The sequence below is a fragment of the Sinocyclocheilus grahami genome, unplaced genomic scaffold, assembly GCF_001515645.1.
Source record: "Sinocyclocheilus grahami isolate Dianchi unplaced genomic scaffold, SAMN03320097.WGS_v1.1 scaffold392.1, whole genome shotgun sequence".
NCBI classification, from domain to species: domain Eukaryota; kingdom Metazoa; phylum Chordata; class Actinopteri; order Cypriniformes; family Cyprinidae; genus Sinocyclocheilus; species Sinocyclocheilus grahami.
In genome coordinates, this window is record NW_015505571.1 from 949,585 (window position 1) to 971,166 (window position 21,582).

Below are 21,582 nucleotides of genomic sequence, written 5' to 3' on the forward strand. Positions count from 1 at the left end.
AAAACTGTTTGGTTACCAACATTTTTCAAAATACCTTCTTTCATGTTCAAACGAAGAATGAAGATATTTTGAAGAATGTTGGTAAACAAAGAGTTGTCGGTAGCCATTGACTTCCATAATATGGAGAAGAAGAAAAAAACACTATGGAAGTCAGTGGGGTCCAGAAACCAAAATGGGGTTTGATTACCAATATTCTTCAAAATATTGTATTAGAAGAAGAAAAAAACAACAACATGAGGGTGATTAAATGATGACAGAATTTTTCATTCTTGGGTGAACTGTCCCTTTAATTACTAAGTAAAGTACAATATGATATATCTGGTTCTTTCTTCTCTCAAATTAAAGCAGATTATGCCAGATCAAGCATTATCTGTTCTCTTTGGGAGTTTGTTAGTATTTCTAGCAGTGTAATCATATCCAGGTGTCTCACTGTCAGCTGTTGTGAGATCCACACACTCTAAAAAATGATTTTTCAAAGTAAATGTAACAGAGATTATTGCAGTACATTTTGCAAGAAAATACTACTTCATTCATTCTACTTAAACATTTCATGTTTATTCAATGTTACTTGATCCGCTAATGATTGACAACCACTCCAAATATTTTTGGTCTTTATTTTGTTTTTATATATTTACTATAGTTACTTCCGAGGCTAACAGGGAACGCTCTCAGAACTGTAACGTTGTGGCAATGTTCTCTTAAAGTTATGAACAAACGTAACGTTAATAGAATGTTTTTTCAAAGTTATCTAGTGTTTCTCAAAATGTTAGCATGGAACGTTCATGGAACATTTCGGCTAATGAATTCTGTTAGTCTGACAGGTTTTTATGTAATTTCAGGAAACTGCATTTCTTACACTAAAAAAATGCTGGGTTAAATATAACCCAGCGCTGGGTTAAAAAGGGACAACCCCATCTATTGGGTTGTTTTGACCCAGCGGTTGGGTTGTTTTGACAAAACAACCCAATAGCTGGGTTTGTCCCTTTTTAACCCAGCGCTGGGTTATATTTAACCCAGCATTTTTTAGAGTGTATATTTGAGACTCAAAATGTTTTGTAAACTGGAAAATATGTAGTTACTTTTTTACAGTGTACTTGTTTGAGAACATGCAGGGAACATTAAAAATGACATTTCCATAATGTTTTCACAATTATAAAATGGAATGTTCATATAACCAAGAAAAAAAATGTTTTAAAAACATTTTAAAAACTGGACATTTTGAAAGTTAACAAAACATTTAGAAATAATGTTTTCATATTTTAATGGGAATGTTAGCAAAATGTTCTTAGAACATATGTTTGTTAGGTGGGTTGCTGTTTCGTTGTAATTATTTGTGCAGTTTACTTCCATTTTCTGAGTGAAAATTGTTTCAAAGTAAATCCTACACCAATTTTTTTTTTCAATGCAGTCACTCCTCAGTCATATCACTCATTCCTCAGGCTGCATTCATCTCTGATTAATCTGAATGTGATCAAACTGTACATAATAGCTTGATGAACTGATAATGCTGCATTTTGCGCTCAGTCTCTTTTTTTGTTGTTGTATTGTCCTTTATTTGATGTCCTACATTGATTTACATGATCATTCCTGTGATTTATTTTGTGTAGATGAGAGTGTGAAGCTGCAGGGCAGGCAGCGCAGCCACATGATCCCATGACTCTGGACATGGATGCGGTCCTGTCAGACTTTGTTCGGTCCACAGGGGCAGAACCGGGTCTGGCACGAGACCTGCTGGAAGGTATGAGACCTGATCTGCACTTCTTTTTTCTCTTTTTTAAAAATATGCTCTAGTACTGGAGGTTAATTTTGTTCAGATGTCTGGTTTTGTGTATTGCTGGTTATTAGTTCTTGTAGACACCCGATGTTACATTTAAGACTGGTGATACTTAATTTAAGAGCTCCAAAAGTATTCGGCTTGGTCTCTGTGAACATGATCCACTAATGTTTGACAGCCACTCCAAATACTTTTGTTCTGTCACAGAATATCAATTGCTGCATGTGTTTGTATATATATTTAGTACAATGTATTATTTTGTAGTTATTTGTGGATGTTTCTAGAGTTGTTTTATTGTAATTTGTGTGTATATATATATATATATATATATATATATATATATATATATACAGTATATAATCTTGTATTGCTGAGAATGTAATTCTCAATGTGTCAATGGTGCTTTGGGTTTTCAGCCCTCATGCTGAGTTTGCTTTCAGTCCATTAATGGCTATATTAACGGCGGCAAATGTATAATAGTATGTCAGCTATATTATGTGCAGTAATTTATAGCAGCGCTGTAAAAAGAGTGGATCTGTTGCCTTTGGAAGACACAGTATTTGACACAGTATCTAATATCTGATATAAGGCACCATGACAGATTTGTTGTTGTTTATTATTATTATTATTTGTATATAAGCTGCATATATTGAATCAAAAATAAAATTAAAATAAATAATTTTGTGAAATATTATTAAATTTTATAATCTGTTAAATTATATAATAACAATATATGAGAATATTTTTTTAAATGTAATTTATTCCTGTGATGCAAAGCTTTACTCCAGTCTTCAGTGTCACATGATCCTCCAGAAATCATTTAAACATGCTGATTTTTATTTTCAAAACAGTTGTGCAGCTTATCATTTTTGTTAATTATTTAATGAACAGAAAGTTCAAAAGAATAGCATTTCTTTGGAATAGCAAACATTATAAATGTATTTACTGTAATTTTTGATCAATTTAATGCACCCTTGCTGAATAGAGTCTTAATAAAAACAAAAAAACACACATTACTGACCCCAAACTTAGTACAAACTTAAAGTTATGTATGATGAATATATGCTGTATTTATACAAGTATATAATCGCTTTAAATCTATATAAATTAAAAGAGAAAATTTGAATTAGATTTCTTATGATATGACCTCTTCAAAAGTAGTTTTGTTGGTGTTACTGTACCTCATATAGTAAGGTAAACTGCTGAACTTTACTAGATTTACAGTGCTGCTGGGACAGTTGTGTAGGATACGCGTCTCTGCTTTTGTTTGTCTGTGTGTCTAGGCTTGATTTTTGTCCCATGTGTGCTTACATGGAGTTTATGGTTCAGTCAAGCGCAAAATGCACTGTCAAATACAATGGCTCTGTGCTTGAGATTTAATTCAGGCTAGGTTGTTTTCTCCAGTCTAATGAGTTGATGTATAGCTTCTCTATTCATGATTTCTATTGTAGAAATTTTAGTTTAAGTCCGAGCGCAGTGTACTTAGACCTGTCTTTTAACTCTAGTACTTTTTGGCTTGTTGATGGCGCTTACGACTCTTTCCAGACTCACTTGAAGGTCTCGAGGGTTTTGGTTTTTGCTGCGATAAGGGTTTTGTGCTGGTCTTCTGCTCTGATTGGCAGCAGGGAGGGCCTGCCACACTGGGCGGCAGGGCAGATTTAGGGCTCGTGTGATGGCTTTACGACCAGGCTCCCCCAGGAGGCCTTTGTGCCCATTGAGTGGAACATTGAGGAGTGGAGGGCCACAAGTGCAGTTTGTCCTGAGGAGACGGGCCAAAGAGAGAGAGAGAGTGAGAGACATATCGACAAACAAAAAGTCAAGGCCGAGAGGAGAGAAATATTCCCTCTATAGAAAAGAATAGGACGGAGAATAGAGCCAGCAGAAGAAAAGAAGTGCACCCTTTTGAGAAACGATGTACAAAAAAGAATAAGAGAGTTAAAAATGTCCTTCAAAAATGAAGAAGTGTGTTACAGTCCTACCTAGACAGCATTATAGACAGTATCGATTATAAATCACATTATATGATGATGATGATGATTATTATATATTAACATTTTCAGATTTATTCATTTTGATGTCATCTCATCTCATGCTATCACTAAACTGTATTATACTATTATTTATTTATATTTTATTTGTACTATAATATTATTTATTTATAAATAAATGATACTATTATTTTAATAGTATTATTTATAAATTATTACCATTATTAAATTGTACTATACGATTGTTTGTTTATTTGTTTATCTAATATGTCGTTTAAGTAGTACAACAATCTAAGTTATTATAATTCAAAATGTGATATAATATATCATTTAAAAGAAATAAATGATTTATTACTTATAAATTATTATATCATTTTCAAGTTTTAACATTCAAGCATCATTTATTTAATTTAGTCTAGTCTGTTATCATTAAAATGTACAGTACTTTTATTGATTCATTGAATAATAATGCTTAAATGAGTCAGATTATATTATAAGTTTGAAATAAATAAATAATTGTATAATACTGTATCAATTATAATACATTTAAAAATGTATATTTATAAAAAAATGTAATGTCAATATTTTATATTATTATATGATAGTACATTAATTTAAAAGTTACACATATACTCTAATTTATACAATTATGTACAATTATATATACATTTCGTAAGACAGAACTACGGTGGCCGAGAAGTGCTGAACAAATTACAATTCTGAAAAAAAATAGCAAATTACAAACGCAAATGCAAGTCTAAAAAACAAAATAACAATTCAGAAAACACAACAACAATTCAGAAAACACAGCAACAAGTCAGAAAGCACAACAACAATTCAGAAAACAAAAGTCAGAAAACACAATGACAAATTCTAAAAAAAAATAACAAGTCAGAAAACACAACGACAAATCCGAAAACAAATTAACAAGTCAGAAAACACGACAAATCAGACAAACCGGAAGAGGTAGGTATAGTTTGAGACAGCGCCATTGGTTTGGGATTACTCACCGCTGACTGGACGAGATATCTGTCAATTATTGTTCATTAATTAATGAATTATTTAATTGTATCTATTTATAAAGTATTATAACTTTTATATTATTATATTATGTTAACATTATTTAAGCAGTATTATTCATTTAATTTAATAGCATGCTAATAACTGTTAATATTAATTCATAATGAATTATTATGAATAATAATTTATTGTAATTCAAATTAATTATAATTTAAATTAGACCAATAATTTATTTATTAAGTTATAACATTTTCAGAATTATTTAAGCATTAATATTGATTTAATTTAGTCAAATAAAACATGAATTTGTATAGTAATTTATTTATTTTTATTTATAAATCACATTATACTAATTATTATGTATAAACTATTAAAACATTTTAAGATTTTTCAGCAGTATTTAAAGCAGCAATATTCATTTAATCATATATGTCAATATATATTAATATAAATTGTTTTATTTATTTATTTAGGTTATGTATTATAATCCTATAAATTTTGTAATTTGTATAATATGCTTTTTGTAAGTATATAATTTATTTACTTATAAATTATACCATTTAAAAATTTTAGCATTTAAGCATTATTATTTGTATTTATTATTATTAATTTAGTCCAATATATAATATTGTACAATATATATACAATATATATAATTCATTCATTCATTTGTTCATTTATTTAATTTGCATATGAAGTAGTGGTTGTATTACACACACACACACACACACACACACACACACACACACATACTGTATGTGATGCAAGTACTCATATGCATTTCCATATATTAAGCAGTTTGCTGAGTGTTTTGTCTGATCCAGCATTTATTCTCCATAAATCATGTCATACATCAGAGTGAATGTACTGAACCAGCTATTTTATATGTTGCATAAGCAGCCCTACTATCTCTGTGCAAATGTACATTTAAACCCTTCTCTGAGGACTCTGCATTAATAGATAGCTGTTAAATTCTATCAGCAAGCATGTTCCTCAGAAAAAGATCTAGGATCAACACCTCCCTGTCCCAGCCTGTCCTAAAAAACCCACAAGACTGTTCTCAGATCAGTACTAACTGCTCTTCTCTGAACGCTGCTGTAAAAGCACTGAGGCTGAGGCTTGTTATTCAGAATTAGCTATTTGTTAATGTCCTTTAAATGGCCCCACCGCTGACATTTCACTCCAATGAAAACAATCCTGCCTCTAACAAGCCGTTGTTATGAATGAAAAGGGTATGAAGTGCCTTCAGTCCTCCCCTAGATCCCAAATAAATGGCCCCGCTGCAGTCAAGCACAACATACTTTGTATCTAAAAAAGCTTGATAGAGGCCCTCTATCCACATGTTTATGGCTTATTAGGTCTGGAAATAAAATGGTGATTTTCTCCTACTGCACGGTTATATAATCCATTGTATCCTATGAAGTTTATAACGTAGTTCCCAAAAAGCAAAAGGCAGGAATGTCGTTATCATCCCGCACAAGTGCTCGGATGTCTGCAGAGGGGGTCAAACATCGGGTCGGCTGGGAACTTTTCACCGTCAGCCCCTCCATGTTTACGTGCAAGAAGAAGTGGAACTATTGAATGGGGGCATGTAATGAGAGATAAAGTGGGCTTATTATTCAAAGGCTGGCTGAGGGCGCAGACCCTGCCAGCTGTCTACAGAGTCCCAGCCATCACGCACAATCTCAAGCGCTCACAAAGCACTGATATTTATGTAACATGCACTCAGTAACCTCTGCCCTGCCCTGTTTGCAGCGCCATCATGTCGCTATACCACTAGTAAACACTATTGCCGCTGGATGCCCTAGTGTTATTGTTGGCCTGTGGAATTGTTCCTAGCTTCTGAATATCTGATCACAAATGATTTGGAAACGCCTACAACCGATAAAGTGCAACAGTTGCGTTCCCGAAGTAAAAATTCCATTAATTTTCTCCATAGGGAAATAGTTCACCCAAAAAAGAACATTTGCTCAGCCTCAGGCCATCCAAGACGTAGTTTATTTCTTCATCAGAGCAGATTTGGAGAAATGTAGCATTACATCACTTGTTCACCAATGGATCCTCTGCAGTGAATGGGTGCCATCAGAATGAGAGTCCAAACAGATGATAAAAATGTCACAATAATCCACAAGTAATCCACACCACTCCAGTCCATCAATTAACGTCTTGTGAAGTCCATAATCCATAATAACACTTCATCCAGTGGAAAAGTCCATCCTCTGTTGTCCTCTCGCATCAAAATTCACCAACATATGTGTTTAGAACTAATTTGGACTGTTTTCGCTTGTAAATAGTGCTTGAACTGTGCTAATTTCTCTCCTGATTCAGACGAGACAACTTTTTCACTGGAGAAAGTGATATTATGGACAAAGGACTCGTATTTTAGCTGGAATCAATGGTTTGAAGTGAAAAAAAAAAAACCTTTCATTTCATTTTAATTTCCACAGATATCCAGAGGACAAATCCAGGTGTGACATTATAGGACCTCGTTCATGAAATGCAAGCATACATTTATGTAAATACATTACATTTGAAGCAGCAATTTATATAAGAATGATTTGGGGAACCTTCCTTTTAACTACTGTAAAAATGTACTTGGGTTGGTCTTGGATTTTGTACTGACATCTATTGGTGTGGATGGTTGACAAAGCATTGCTATGCGGTTGCTACAGTTTTCGCAGAGTTTTTAGCATGTCATGAACATGCTAGGCGATTCAGAGGTGTGTTGCTTGTCTAATACTACAAAACTAATATATATTCACAACAAATATCTTACTCATTCACTTTGACAAGACAAACAGCTGGAGCTCTTTGAGAACTAAAACTTCTCACTGATCATTTCACCCACCAAACCACACAAAACTGCTCTCAGATCAGATCAAAGATCTGTCACAAGGCTCAAATGATCCCCACCCTTGTGTTTAGGTCTGATTGACTGATAGATGGTGGCAGGGGAAGGATGTGTCCCCGGTTGTCAGTGCCACTCATCATTAACACGTCATCCCACCTGGCTGTTGTTGCTGTCTGTCTCCCGCTTCCATCGGCTCCCTGCGGATCCACCGTCACAGAAGCTGTTGTGGAAAGCTGAGTGGGAAGGGCCTTAGCGTTTCATCTCAGGAACAGGCCCTTTGTGCGGTTAGAGGTGTTCTGGGAAAAATGACTCAGCTGACTCTGGCAGACATTTTGGTATGAGCCTTGTGCTCTATTCAGTCACTGCTGTGATTGAGAGATGACGTTTTCATGACATGGCAATTTCACTTTTAGGATTAAAGACCCATTACAAAAAGATAAAGCTAAAAGTCTTAAGTCGTGTCATTGTTGAAGCTTTATTTGTGGTTTGCGAGGGGTGTACTGTCCCCCTCTAAAGGACTGATAAGGTATCGCAACTACTACTAGCATTGTTTCTGCAGTATACTGTGAATGCACATTTTCTGTATTCATATGTTGCACACTACGGTTCGAATCATTTGTTGTTGAATAATATGTTGTTTCACACGTTGTACTAGTGGAATACAGTGTATAGTGTACAGTATTCAGTATGTAGTCAGCCTATAGTAAGCTTTTCATTTCAGAAACAAAAATGGCTATTGTCTCTGTGAGATATTTAACATGTTGTCCCTTCACATCTCATGGGTAATTGAATACAATGTCACTCTCCTCAACGTAAATAAAGCAGAGCAGCTGATTAACGGGAAAAGAAGTTTAATTACTGAAAGAACATCTTGCTGAAGAACTGTGAATGTCTTCGTTCATTAGCAAAGGCACATAAAAGCACCAAATTAGAGTCAGTTGTCCAGTTTCATTCTTCACCTGCTCGATTTTTGATGTATCAGAGGTGCTGAGCGGTCATTCGATTAAGCCTTAAAATGTCTTTTAAAATTTCTGGCTGGTCAAAGGATGCACAAATCCATAGACTACAATGCGATTTGTATTGATTGATGTGGGTTCTGGTGCTACATAGGCTACAGGAAGAATGTAATAACTCTGTTCAGACTGACCGATGAGAGCCAGTTAGAAATCAAATGGATGCTAGGTTTCAAATGATTACAGAATTTTTTTGTGTTAAATTTAAATTGAAGTGTCCAAAAAGGTTTGATCATTAAAGAAATAGTTGCTGAAAATGTACTCCCCCCTCAGGCTGTCCAAGATGTAGAAGTGCTTGTTTCTTCATAGGAACAGATTTGGAGAAATATAGCATTAAATCACTTGCTCAACAATGGATCCTCTGCAGTGAATGGGTGCCGTCAGAATGAGAGTCCAAACAGCTGATAAAAACAACACAATAATCCATGCGACTCCAGTCCATTAATAAATGTCTTGTGACATAAAAAGCTGCATGTTTGTAAGACACAAATCCAGCATTAAGGCGTTTTTAACTTCAAACGTGTCCTTTATCCATAATATTGCTTCCTCCAATGAAAAAGTCATCTCGTCTGAATCAGGAGAGAAATGTGCACAGATCAAGCACCGTTTATGAGCAAAAACAGTCCAAAACAGTTCTAAACAAATATGTCGGTGGATTTTAATGTGAGAGGAGAACAGGGGTTGGACTTTTCCACTGGAGGACGTTAGAATGCCTTAGCGATGGATTTGTGTTACAAACACAGCTTTTTTTTCACTTCACAAGATGTTAATGGATGGACTGGAGTGGTGTGGAATTACTTGTGGATTATTGTGATGTTTTTATCAGCTGTTTGGACTCTCATTCTGACGTTAAATTCTAGGTATTAAAATCTAGGGACATAGTACATTATTTAATATGTTGTAAAATAAATTGTACATTATGTTGGTGATTTCAGGTTTTACTATCTTTGCAGAGACATTTGTTTTCCACAGCAAAACACACACAGGCTGCATGCATCTCTCTGTAGATGATTAGACCGACCTGTTTCTTTGATCCCTGCAAGGCCTTTAGGTTACAGAGATAAGACAGTCGCTGGAGGACATGGAAGCAGCTGCATGTGTGTAGGAGTCTTTAGGTGACTGTCGTTTCACATTAGAGGGTTTGGCTTTTCTGTCTTTCCTGTGAATTTCCTCCCGTTTTACTTGGTATGAACTTTCTCTCTATCTGTAGACAAAATGAACTGAGCCAAAAACAAATCCTTATTGTTTTTTCATCAAATTGTCAAACAAGCACAAACGTTTTGTCCCTCTATATTATCAGGCTTGATGTGAAGTAGAACTCCATTGTTTAGGGTTTGATGTGAACTGTAAGCATTTTGTGGCACTCGTGTTGGCAGGTGGTGTAATTGGGATTAGATTGAAAAGCCTTATGGGAGTTGGCAGGTGCACTCAAAGAGTAGCTTGGTGAAATGAAAGAGGAAGCCTGGGCCATGTTCATTAACAATGACCTCCTATTTAATGGGCATGGAAACATTGTTGAAATTTAATTTTTGGCCTAAGCAAGATAAGTATTATTTATTATATTATTATAGTGTTTTGATGTCTGATTTCGCTTCCTGTTTCCTTGTAAAATAGTGGGCATCATATTATTTATCAGTGTTAACAAAGAAATAATTATTGGATATTTGATGCACAGCATTGTTTTGAGAGCATGTGTGCGATTACCTTTTCATTTTTAACAAACTGTGATCCTGAGGGGGGTGATAGAGTTTATACGTATGTAGTAGCATGTGCTGTTGTTAAGTTACATAGTTACAAACATGTTGACAATTTAATTAACTTGAACTTTTCCAGATTATTTTCTCTCCTCCTCTGCCATGACAGTTTTCAGTTTGAAAACGACAGTTGACGCTAAAGCATTAGCATATTCTCACCATGTATCATGAATTGTGTTGTTTGTGGTGGACCAGGTAAAAACTGGGACCTGAGCGCCGCTCTCAACGACTATGAGCAGCTCCGGCAGGTTCACACTGCCAACCTGCCCCACGTCTTCAATGAGGGCCGCTACTACAAGCAGCCGGAGCATAGCAGTACCCCGCAGCACATCAGCAAGCCTGAGCAATGCCCCCAGAAACAAGAGGACAACACTCAGGGTAAGCAGAGCTCTCTAACAGCTCGTCCTGTTGAGATTTATTGTTGTGTTTTCTCTATATTTTCTCCCATACCAGTTTAAAGTTGGCATGAAATGAAAATTCATGTCCTATATTTTCTTCTTTTTCGATAATCCATTTCACTCGGATGTATGCGACAATATGGATCTGTTGCTATTCCATTTTACCATCATTGTAATATGCAAAGAAATAAGTATACTGTAAGTTAGCCATTTGTTGGCTGATTTCCCTGAGAATCCCAGTTAGTCCAAGAACAACAACATTGGCTAAACCAATGGTGTGAGTGTGGGGTGGAGCTATCTGTTTTTCTGACCAATGAATGCAGTTTGGTGACACTAGTGTCACAAAGATGACCCCCTTCACTTTTCAGTTGATAATAAAACAATTTTGTGTAGTATCATGTCATATTAGCATTCAAGAAAATATAAATAGTCAGTATTAATGCATTTAAATTATTTCATGTAATTTTTCAGATTGAAAAAGCATATTTTGGGGAAAATAATATAGGGTGGGGCTTCATTTTATTTACTGGGATTTGATTGAATCCTGAAAAGTACTTCTGAAAAATATTATTGGTTAATTTTTTTTTCTTGCCCACATGGACTTTGTTACATCAGAAGGAAAAAAAGTAGAGGTGGAGAAAGTTATTACATTTACAAAAGTTTAATAATCGTTTTTTGTTTTGTTTTTAAATGAGAAAAAAAAAACCGGTTTTAATAATTAGCATATTTTCTTATTTAAAAAAAAAATTGATTGATTGAATGTCTGTCATATTGTGCAGTAGTGATTAACATTAAAAGACCCGGAACATTTGTTAAGAAAGGAAATATGGTTGAAATATTTATAAATAATTAGATTTTTCTTTCCTCTCTCTCTCTCTCTCTCTCTTCCAGAGAAGCGTCTGTCCCGGGGCATTTCCCATGCCAGCTCTGCCATCATGTCTCTGGCCCGGCTGCAGGTGTCAGGGGATTGTGCCAGGGAGCAGTTCCCCCTGGAGATGCCCATCTACACATTCCAGCTGCCCGACCTGAGCGTGTACAGCGAGGACTTTCGCAGCTTCATTGAGCGTGACCTCATTGAGCAATCCACCATGGTGGCCCTGGAGCAGGCCGGTGAGCGCCAAACGCTGCTCTCAGATCAGTGGTGGAGTGAATCCCAGGCCTAGCCCTTCACTGCAGTGATGACAAACACAGATTTATGATCAGTACTACTATCAGTTAGATTGCATAAAACTCGATTGCTAGAGTCAACACAATACAGCAGTAACAGAATTAAACTAATCCCTCATCTTGAATCAACAGCAAAGCCAAGCGAACCGAATACAGACCTGCACTTCCCATACAACAAAGCTCTTGATAACACCAAAATGTAACATTTTAAAGAATAGTTCTCCCAAAAATAAATGTCTATCTGTCTATCTGTCTATCTATCTGTCTGTCTATCTGTCTATCTGTCTATCTGTCTGTCTGTCTGTCTATCTATCTATCTATCTATCTATCTATCTATCTATCTATCTATCTATCTATCTATCTGTCTGTCTGTCTGTCTGTCTGTCTGTCTGTCTGTCTGTCTGTCTGTCTGTTCATTCAGTCATGCTCCTTCATTGCTCATTAATGTTTAGTAAAATATTTATAATAATAAAATAATAATAAAATATTTTTGTCCTCCAAACTTAAGTCTTGTAGTATAATTAAAAAAATAATTAATTAAATAAAATAAATAAATAAAACCAGTCAATATCCTAGAGAGTATCCATGTAGACCCCATTGACAAAGGTTGTCAAAGTGTCAAAGGTTAGGAAAGGTTAGTTCAGATTAGTAGTTAGTAGTAACAGTAATACTAATTTATTATGATAATTTAAATTAATATACAACTTAGTATATTTTTATATTTAATTATTATTATTATTAATTAATAATTTATATTTAATTTCAAATTAAATTTAAAATGTATTATTAGTAGTAGTAGTAGTAGTAGTATTTAAAATCTGTATTTAAAAAAAACTTTCCTTGATTTGTGATTAAGAAAATGTGATTAAGAAAATTATATTTACAATTTATTGGTAGTTACACCACATGACATTTTTAGAGTTATTAAATTTTATCTTTTGCTGAAAGTGATATAAAACCATTTGAAACCAACATGAATTCAAAGCTTCTAAGAATGGCACATGTGTTTTAAACTACATTTAAACTAGATTGTTAATTATCAAAAGTTCAAGTATTGCAAGGACGCATTTCCAGTCTGTGCAAGCTAAATACTATAGTGAAATGCTAACAGGTTGGACATGGCCTCAGGGCTTTGGAAATGCTTTTGGACTGTGGGAGGAAGACCCTATCCCAAGGGAGGGCAGAGGGGCTGAGGGTGGAGGCGCTGATGTTCACCCACGGTGAGCTTCGCCAGCTCCAGAGAAAAGAGTGGGCGAATGGTCAATGCCCAGTTCAAACCCCCTCAGGGCCGAGAGCTGCAGAAGACTGTTTATTCTTCCAGTGCATGCCAGGAAAAAAGCTATGCTTAGTGAGCTACGCATTATAACTAAGCTAAACAAATTTTCGTATAAATAAGCGTATTTTCGATTCAGGGCCCAAAATGAACAGAAAAATCACAATCGACCAATGCTAGGACAATCACAAACCACCAAATAGGGCCTGTGACGATTAAATAAAGATCATTGGCAGTATGACTAGTAACTTTTTAAGGTTTAAGATTGATTTTGGTTTTCGAGAGTGCGATGGGATGTTGGATGGAGTTAATTAGTCCATGTTTGAGTAATGTCAGTGTGTTTAAACTGTTCTGTAGGTCGTTTAAACTGGTGGTCCACCATGTGCACCAGCTGTAAGAAGCTACTACCGTTAGCGACAACAGGAGACGGCAACTGTCTTCTGCATGCAGCTTCTTTAGGTGAGACTTTAAGAATTCACTTTCATGTATTATACGAACACCTGCAACATCTGGACAAAAGAGAAGCATTCATTTTTAGATTTCATGTGATGTTCCTTTCAATAGAAACACTTCACTGTTGTATGTTTCTCTCTAATATGGTGTCATGTGTCTGGCTATTCGTGTTTTCCAGGAATGTGGGGCTTCCATGACCGGGATCTGGTGCTGCGGAAGAGTCTGTATGCCATGATGAAGAGCGGAACGGAGAGAGAAGCTCTGAAGAGGAGGTGGAGGTGGCAACAGACTCAACAGAACAAAGAGGTTGGCAGCTAACACGCAATTCATACTCAGTTTTGGTGTGAATGTTTACCGAATGCATGTAGCCAAATGCACCGCCTTTCAATGTATACTCCATTTGATAGCATGCAAGGACATGTTTCAACCCATGTGCACTAAAAAGTTCAATCTTGGTCCTTTAATCTTGTTCTAGTGTTTGAGCTATTTCTCTCCAGAAGTTATGAGCAATAAAAGTATATTTGTACTCTTTTAAACTGGAGTTGCGTGTATCTCTAAATCCACTCAGGCAAGTACTCAACATGGTCTATTGTTGTTGCGTCTCAAGTAGTTTGTTGTCATTTCGTCTCATTCGTTGAATTTTTTATTGTGAAACAACAGGCCAGTGTCGCCACCTTGTGGACAAACTATGGTAATGACGCAAAAAAATTCAAGTTGCATGTGCGAGACAACTCTGGCTTGCGCATGTACAGTATGCATATACTCTGCTGATGATTACATTTATGTCACACACACTCTATGTATAACCTAACATACACGATAAAAATCATGATAAACTATCAAAGGAAATCAGTTAGCATTAAGGTTCACTATCACTGTTATCATTTTCACGGTTTCTTCTGTTCTAAATCACTTATGTTTCTGTTAAGAAGATCGAAAGATGTAAGCGTAGAAACGTAATCAACTTCCTTGATCTAATTATTTTGCCATTTTGTAACTACCCTACTAAGTTTTAGCATCTGTTTTAGCATGTTAGCGTCTGTTACACAATTACTCAAACATACCAAAATACTGTTTTGATATTTAAACTTCAAAACATATACTTACTACTAAGTGTTTTAAAAAAAAAACACTATGATTTACGCATAGATAAACTACCGATTTCTTCACTATACTAAACAGCAGCAATGCATGTTATGCTAATACTGTATTTATGGTAGTTTTGGTTCATGTTTATGCATGTTTCTTTTTAGTCCTCGATTTGTTTCCTTAGCTGCCTACTTAAACGCAATTAAGGAAACAAATCAATGACTAAAAAGGTTTGACCTACTTTTTATTTATTTTTTATTTTATTATTATTTAGCAGTTTTGTATCTTTTTGCTACCACGTTAGCATCTTTTACACAAGTTCTAAAACATACTGTTTTGATTTATTTATATATTAAAACTGTCCTTATAAACTACGTAGAACTGTTATGCTAATGTGGCGTTCGCTGTAGTTTTGGTTCATGTTTACATAGGCACGTTTCTTTTTAGTCCTCGATTTGTTTCTTTAGGTGCCTACTTAGATATTAAAAGCACAATATGCACTTCCTTCAAGTAGTTTGGTTAGAATCCATCTGCCAAGTGTTGTAAAGCATAAACATTAGCCTGCAGTTCATTATGGCTCTCCCCATAAACACCTCTGCAGATTAGCTTGTGCGTTTCCTCCACAGCTTTTAGCGTAAGAGCTTATTGCTGTAACAGCATACCGGAGGACAGGAAATCAGCATTGTGATCGATAGCAAATCCTTGAATTCTTTATTAGCTGCACTGTTTTCATTGTCCTGAAGGCCCGGAGCTCTTGAATCAGCTTCTGCTGAACGAATATCAGTGATTAAAGTCTTTTGGAACGAGTGGGTGTGGATGGAGTGGAAATGTTTGTGTGAGAGGTGGAGGAGAGTGAGTGAACGAGTGGGTGTGTTTCCTATAGAACTTGTGCATATTGAGATAAAACAGGCTATAAAACTGAAAAAAGTGCATGTGCACTGTTGTGCATGTGCACATTGTTATTGTTCATTTTTATTATTTCTTGAGTTTAATGGGTTTTCAATAAATAAGAAGTATTAGGCTAATTTATAATATGAGCTCTGGTGGTTTTAGACGAGTGTGATGGATATAAAATAGGACATCTCTGGTGTAATATCAAGTGAAAATGTTGCAAGTAATGTTGTGGGAAACGCTGTAAATCAGCGATATTTTCTCTCTCTCTGTAGTCGGGGCTGGTGTACACCGAGGAGGAATGGGAGAGAGAGTGGAACGAATTGCTGAAGCTGGCCTCCAGTGAGCCACGCACACACTTTAGCAAGAACGGCAACTCCAGCGGAGGGTAATGCTCACCCACACACCCTCACATACAAACAGTTACATCTTGTTATGTCATATTTGGTTGTCTTTCCATTCCCACCTACTGTATAGATGTTTAACTACAAACACTTCCTCCTATGCAAATTGTGTAACCATTTACAACAATAGGTTTACATCGAATGCTACAGAATAAAAAATAAAAAAAAACCTTCATATCATCTTCCTACGCACATTTACCAATCATAACAGTAACACACACATACACACGTTACTATATACGTATGTACATTTTGCAAGGCATTAATCAGTATGTCACAGGTGATGTGTAATAATTTCCACTTCAAAGTTTGAAAAAAAAAATGGAATCAAATTGATGGCAAACTATGAGATGTCCTAGTATGTCCAGCTAGCTACAGTTCCCACAGACCCACTCACACTGTACTCAGACTGCCATTAGAGGCCACTAGAGATTAACTCCATCCAGTATCCTCACTTAACACATGACCTTTAGATGGACACTATGCCATTAGACACAACACAAAGAATCTATCAAGAACCTTCTTTGCAATACGGGGGACTGGTATAATGCATGGAGAAGAATGCAATGAAGTTGAGCTTATTTGTGACACTGCCATCTAGTGGCAGTAGTTGGCGTGCTACTTTATATTTGGCTTCATTCAGAATAGCATACTGCCATACTGCGACTCTTTCTGCTGTATGTATACATTGTACACAGTATGTACAATTTTTGAATGCTATATCCGAATGACTGGGTGACCAAATTGTGCATTATGAGGCAACTGTGTGGTATGCTTAATGCAATGTGCTTGACATGACCTCCCATTTCCAGTGGGAGAAATAAACAAAAAGTAGTATGCTGATGTTTTATAGATTTATGTTTTTTTTAATCGGGCTGCAAAAAAAAAACATTTGACACTAATAGGATTTTTTTTGTGAATTTATTTTAAATATTAATTGTTTAAAATTCTAAATTATTAAAGAGATAGTATACCCCCCCCCCCCCCCCAAAAAAAAATCATAATTATATTATCCTTTACTCAATCTCATGTCTTTTCAAACCTGTGTGACTTTCTTCTACAGAACACACACACAAAAAGATATTTCGAAAAATATGTTTTGCCATACAATGAAAATCATGAAAATAATGTCCAACGCAGTGTTACATTAATATTATTTATATGCGATTATAGTTTTTATTAAAACATTTTTATATATTTTTATATTTATATTTTAGTTTTCATTTTTGTTTAATTCATGTTTAATTTTTTATATTTTTTATATGCTGTAGTGATTTTTATTAGTTTTTGTTTTGTATTTATTTTTATTTGAGCTTTAGTTTTGTTTCATTTACTAATTTCAGTACTTCAAAGTCATTCCTATTCCAGTTTTTTTTTTTTTTTTATATATATATATATATATATATATACAGCATTTATTTTATTTTAGCTTTACTTCAACTAACAAAAATACTTTGTTTTAGTTAATGATAGCAGTTTTTGGACCTCAACATTCTTCAAAATTTGTGTTCTGCAGAAGAAATGCTGCATGCTAATGTTTGAAGCATTTATCGTTGTTATTATATGCTGTTTTTATATTAAACGTAGTATCCAGTATATACTGTGTAATGGAGTGAAGAAGCAGTATGCTTGTATTATTCCTTTCTGAATAGCCATAGTTCTGTAAAATTTGTAGTGGATTTGGAAAATACGATTCACATTTTTCTGAAATTTGTCCTGTAAATCCATAACCATGGAACTAGAAAAACTCACCTTAAATATGAAATGTGTATTTTTTCATTGTTAAAATACTTTTTCCTTTCTCAGTTTCACATGCAGAGACAAATATAAGTAAATCACTTGTAGGCTGATTCCTCTCAAAAGTGTAACTCTGGGTCTCTGTGCTGTTTTCAAAACATTTCTTTGTTGTTTGAGTATTCCGACCAGCCCAGCATGGCAACACTGGCTCAGCCAATAGCATGCATTTGGAGTGTTTGTTTGACCAATGGCAGACAGGAGGAGTGTTCGGGTAACCTGTTTGAAAACAGTCCATATTTTTGCAGTTCCATTTGGTGACGCTAGTGCTGCAGATGTTATTTCACCTTTAACTGAGCGTGTCAACCAGAACAGTTGATCTCAGGTCACAGATCAGCGTAGTGGAAACTCTGCGCAGGCAGAGAGCAGTTTGGTTTGGTTTGGTTTCTCCTCTCAGTAGTGTCAACTGAAGCGCTGCGGTCGAAAGAGTTTCGACCAAATCTTGCTTCAGAAGGAATCTTACCCTTTACCTTTAATCTGCCTTCTGAAGTCACACTGACTGGAAGTGAAAGCATCAACCGCCAGGTCTCAGGTCATGCCTCAGACTGAGTCTTCTGGAAAATATAGCTTCCTGTTTTTCTCAGAGCGATCACGGTTCTGTCTGCTCTCACAATAGTGAGCTAAATATGAACTGGTTCCTTTTTTGACTTGTGTAAAAGAACCAAAAGATTGAACTGTCACTTTATTCAGGTAATAAGTGTAATATACAATGTTTAGTAAGTCTGATGCAGTATTTTAAAAGTCTAGTACAGTTTCAAAAGACAGTGTAACTTAAGGGATGCATTAATAAATCATTCTGCATGTTGATGAATAATCCAGTTAGTGATGGTACTGTGCATGAAGAGTTTTACCTGTTAAAAAGCTTTGGAAAGCACAATGGAATAAGGAAGGTTTTTATTATGTTGGACTCTCACAATATGACAAACATGTTTAGACCAGAAGCTTTCTTTTTAACTTCTGTATCAATACTGTAGGTGATATATGTAAATGTGATACTTTTAAAATGCTTTTGTGACATAATTAGGTGCAAGATGTTATATTGTTATTAGGGGTGTGACGAGATCTCGTGGCACGAAATCTCGCGAGATTCCAATGTGTCTCGCGAGAACGTGACCATATCCTCTCGCAGACCTTTCAGATATATTTGCGTTACACTGGCTCATTCACAAGTGGTGGTATGTGAGATATTTTATGTTCACATCAGGCAAGTGGCCGCATGATAAGCGGGAAAATTACGCTGTGTAGTCTTTATCCAGTCATAAAAACAGAATTCACAGTTTAACGCCGAATGTCACGGAATTTGTCAAATTTTGAATGAATTAATCAAAAGTAGGTCATTACACTTAAATCAAATCACGATATGGACTAGTATCTGTAAACATTAAGCCGCAAAAGTCGATTTAAATATGAATTATGCATGTTCTGCCTGTCTCTGTTAATGAATGGCGCAGACGCACGGTTTAATTTACTACACACATTATGAAGCGCGCCTGACACTCGCGGTGATTTCAGCGTCTGCTGTCTCACTAAATGAGAACGTAAACACATGAACAACATCTCCAGAACTGCTCTAATGCCGAGTTCACACTGCACGATTTTCAAAGTCGTGGGGTCACCGTGGTTTTCACACTGCACGACTATCTGATATAGCAGTCTGTGTTCACATTGCATGATGGATCGGCGACAGGAGTGTTCCTGTGTTGAGTGGGTTGCACACATCAGGCTGCACTACCCCCTGTGTGTGTTGCAGACGGCCATCTCTCCTGTGCGCTTCAGCACACTAAAAGAGCAATTTCTATCTAAAAGAGCTTCACGGGTGGAACGTCTTTTTAAAGACGCATCTTTTTAAAGATGTCTTACCGTCCGTGTGTTTCTGGGTGCGGTCGTTACCTGGCACCGGGTGATGGTCATGATCACTGCCTCTCGTGTCTGGCCATGAAGCACGCTGAGGTGGCTTTTGTGGATGACTCATGCTCCCATTGCGGGGGTATGACCATCTCAGAGTTGTGGACCAGACTCCGTTACCTGCAAGGGGGCGGAGTGCCCGTGCCACTGCCTAGATCTAGGGTTCCCTCTGGTGGCACCCTTTTTCTGTCAGTGGCCGGACTGGTCTTACGGTTATGGTGAGGAATTCCCCTCCGGGGACTCCCCATCCCGCCGGCACTTCGAAACCAGTGAAGCTCTCGAAAGAGCAGGCTGGACCCTCCCGGGGGGCACCACCTGTTTCTTCTGAGGCTCCCCCGACGATCGGATGTCGATTGCAGCATCGGAGGGTGAGCAAGACTTTTCTGGGGATGAAGATCCGTCAGCGTTGCCGCCCTCTGGGCGGCCAGCGGTGCCGGATACGGACCCGGAAATGATGGCTATGCTTTCCCGGGCTGCCGAGAGTGTCAGGCTCGAGTGGAATCTTCCACCGCGTTCCGAACCCTCAAGGTTGGACGATTGGTTTCTCGGGGTGGCTCGCGCTGGTTCTCAGGGCCCCCCCCCCAGTGCCTTTCTTCCCGGAGGTGCATGATGAGATCACTGGGTCATGGACGGCACCTTTCACTGCCAGAAACCGCCCCAGTGGCACATCCTCCCTCACCACCCTTGATGGGGGTCCAGCACAGGGGTGCAAGGGAGTTCCCCAGGTGGAGTGGTCGGTTGCGATGCAATTGTGTTCAAATGTCGCTACCACTTGGCAGGGCAAACCGTTGCTCCCCTCCCGGGCCTATAGGCACTCGTCGGCTCTGATCGGCAGCGCTTATACGGCCTGTGGAGAAGCTGCTTCCGCCTTATACGCTTCGGCGTTGTTGCAAGTGCACCAGGCCAAGGCACTGAGGGACTTGCACGAGGGTGGTCACGACCCGGAAGTTCTCAAGGAACTCCGAACCGCAAAGGACCTCGCGCTACGAGCGACGAAGGTTACGGCGCGGTCTCTGGGTCCACTATGGTGGTCCAGGAGTGCCATCTCTGGCTGTGTCTGGCCGACATGCCACAAGACACGGTTCTTGAACGCCCCCGTGTCCCAGACCGGCCTTTTCGGTGAAACAGTGGAGAACTTCACCCAGCAGTTCTCCGCTGCCCAAAAGCAGACTGAGGCCATCAGGTACATCCTGCCCTGGCGTGCAGCTGCTGCCTCCACCCGGCCGCCGGTGGCAGCGCCTCAGCCCACTCCTGCGCAGCGTCCGCAGCAGCCTCCAGCAAAGCTGCGCCGTGGAGCCGGTCGCAGGGCTGCCGCCCCGCCCGTCCAGGCCCCCGCCAGACCTGGTGGTAAGCGAAAGAACAAGAGGCCCTGAGACGGGCAATCCAGAGATGGAGGGAGTTGCTCTTCAGGAGATGGTGAATGCACCACTCCCTCCCCCGGAGGAGGGCCGGACGGATAATCTTTTGTTTCCTTTTTTTCCGCCACTGACCTCTCAGCTATGCGATTCAGTTCGCCCGGCACCCTCCCAAGTTCAGGGGCATCCACTTTACTTCAGTGAAAGCAGCAGATGCCCCTGTCTTGCGTGCAGAGATCACAGTCCTGCTGGCGAAGGACGTGATAGAGTCGGTTCCTCCAGCCGATATGAGGACGGGATTTTACAGCCCTTACTTCATTGTACCCAAGAAAGGCGGTGGGTTGAGGCCCATCTTGGATCTGCGCGTCTTGAACCGGGCCCCTCACAGGCTCTCGTTCAAGATGCTCACGCAGAAATGCATCTTCAGGTGTATCCGTCCCCAAGATTGGTTCG

The 21,582-nt window shown here is 37.7% G+C and overlaps 1 protein-coding gene across 1 annotated transcript in view; it reads left to right on the forward strand.

Moving 5' to 3' along the window:
• Nucleotides 1–1,469: 1,469 nt before the first annotated feature.
• The window catches only part of LOC107550219 (OTU domain-containing protein 7A-like), a 36,024-nt gene continuing 15,911 nt past the window's right edge, over nt 1,470–21,582 (forward strand). Inside the window, exons 1-6 of the mRNA XM_016231461.1 lie at nt 1,470–1,738; nt 10,596–10,778; nt 11,690–11,908; nt 13,596–13,697; nt 13,870–13,997; nt 15,947–16,059. Of these exons, the coding sequence (XP_016086947.1) occupies nt 1,654–1,738; nt 10,596–10,778; nt 11,690–11,908; nt 13,596–13,697; nt 13,870–13,997; nt 15,947–16,059 (830 nt within the window). The 5' untranslated portion in view covers nt 1,470–1,653. The remainder of the gene's footprint in view (nt 1,739–10,595; nt 10,779–11,689; nt 11,909–13,595; nt 13,698–13,869; nt 13,998–15,946; nt 16,060–21,582) is intronic.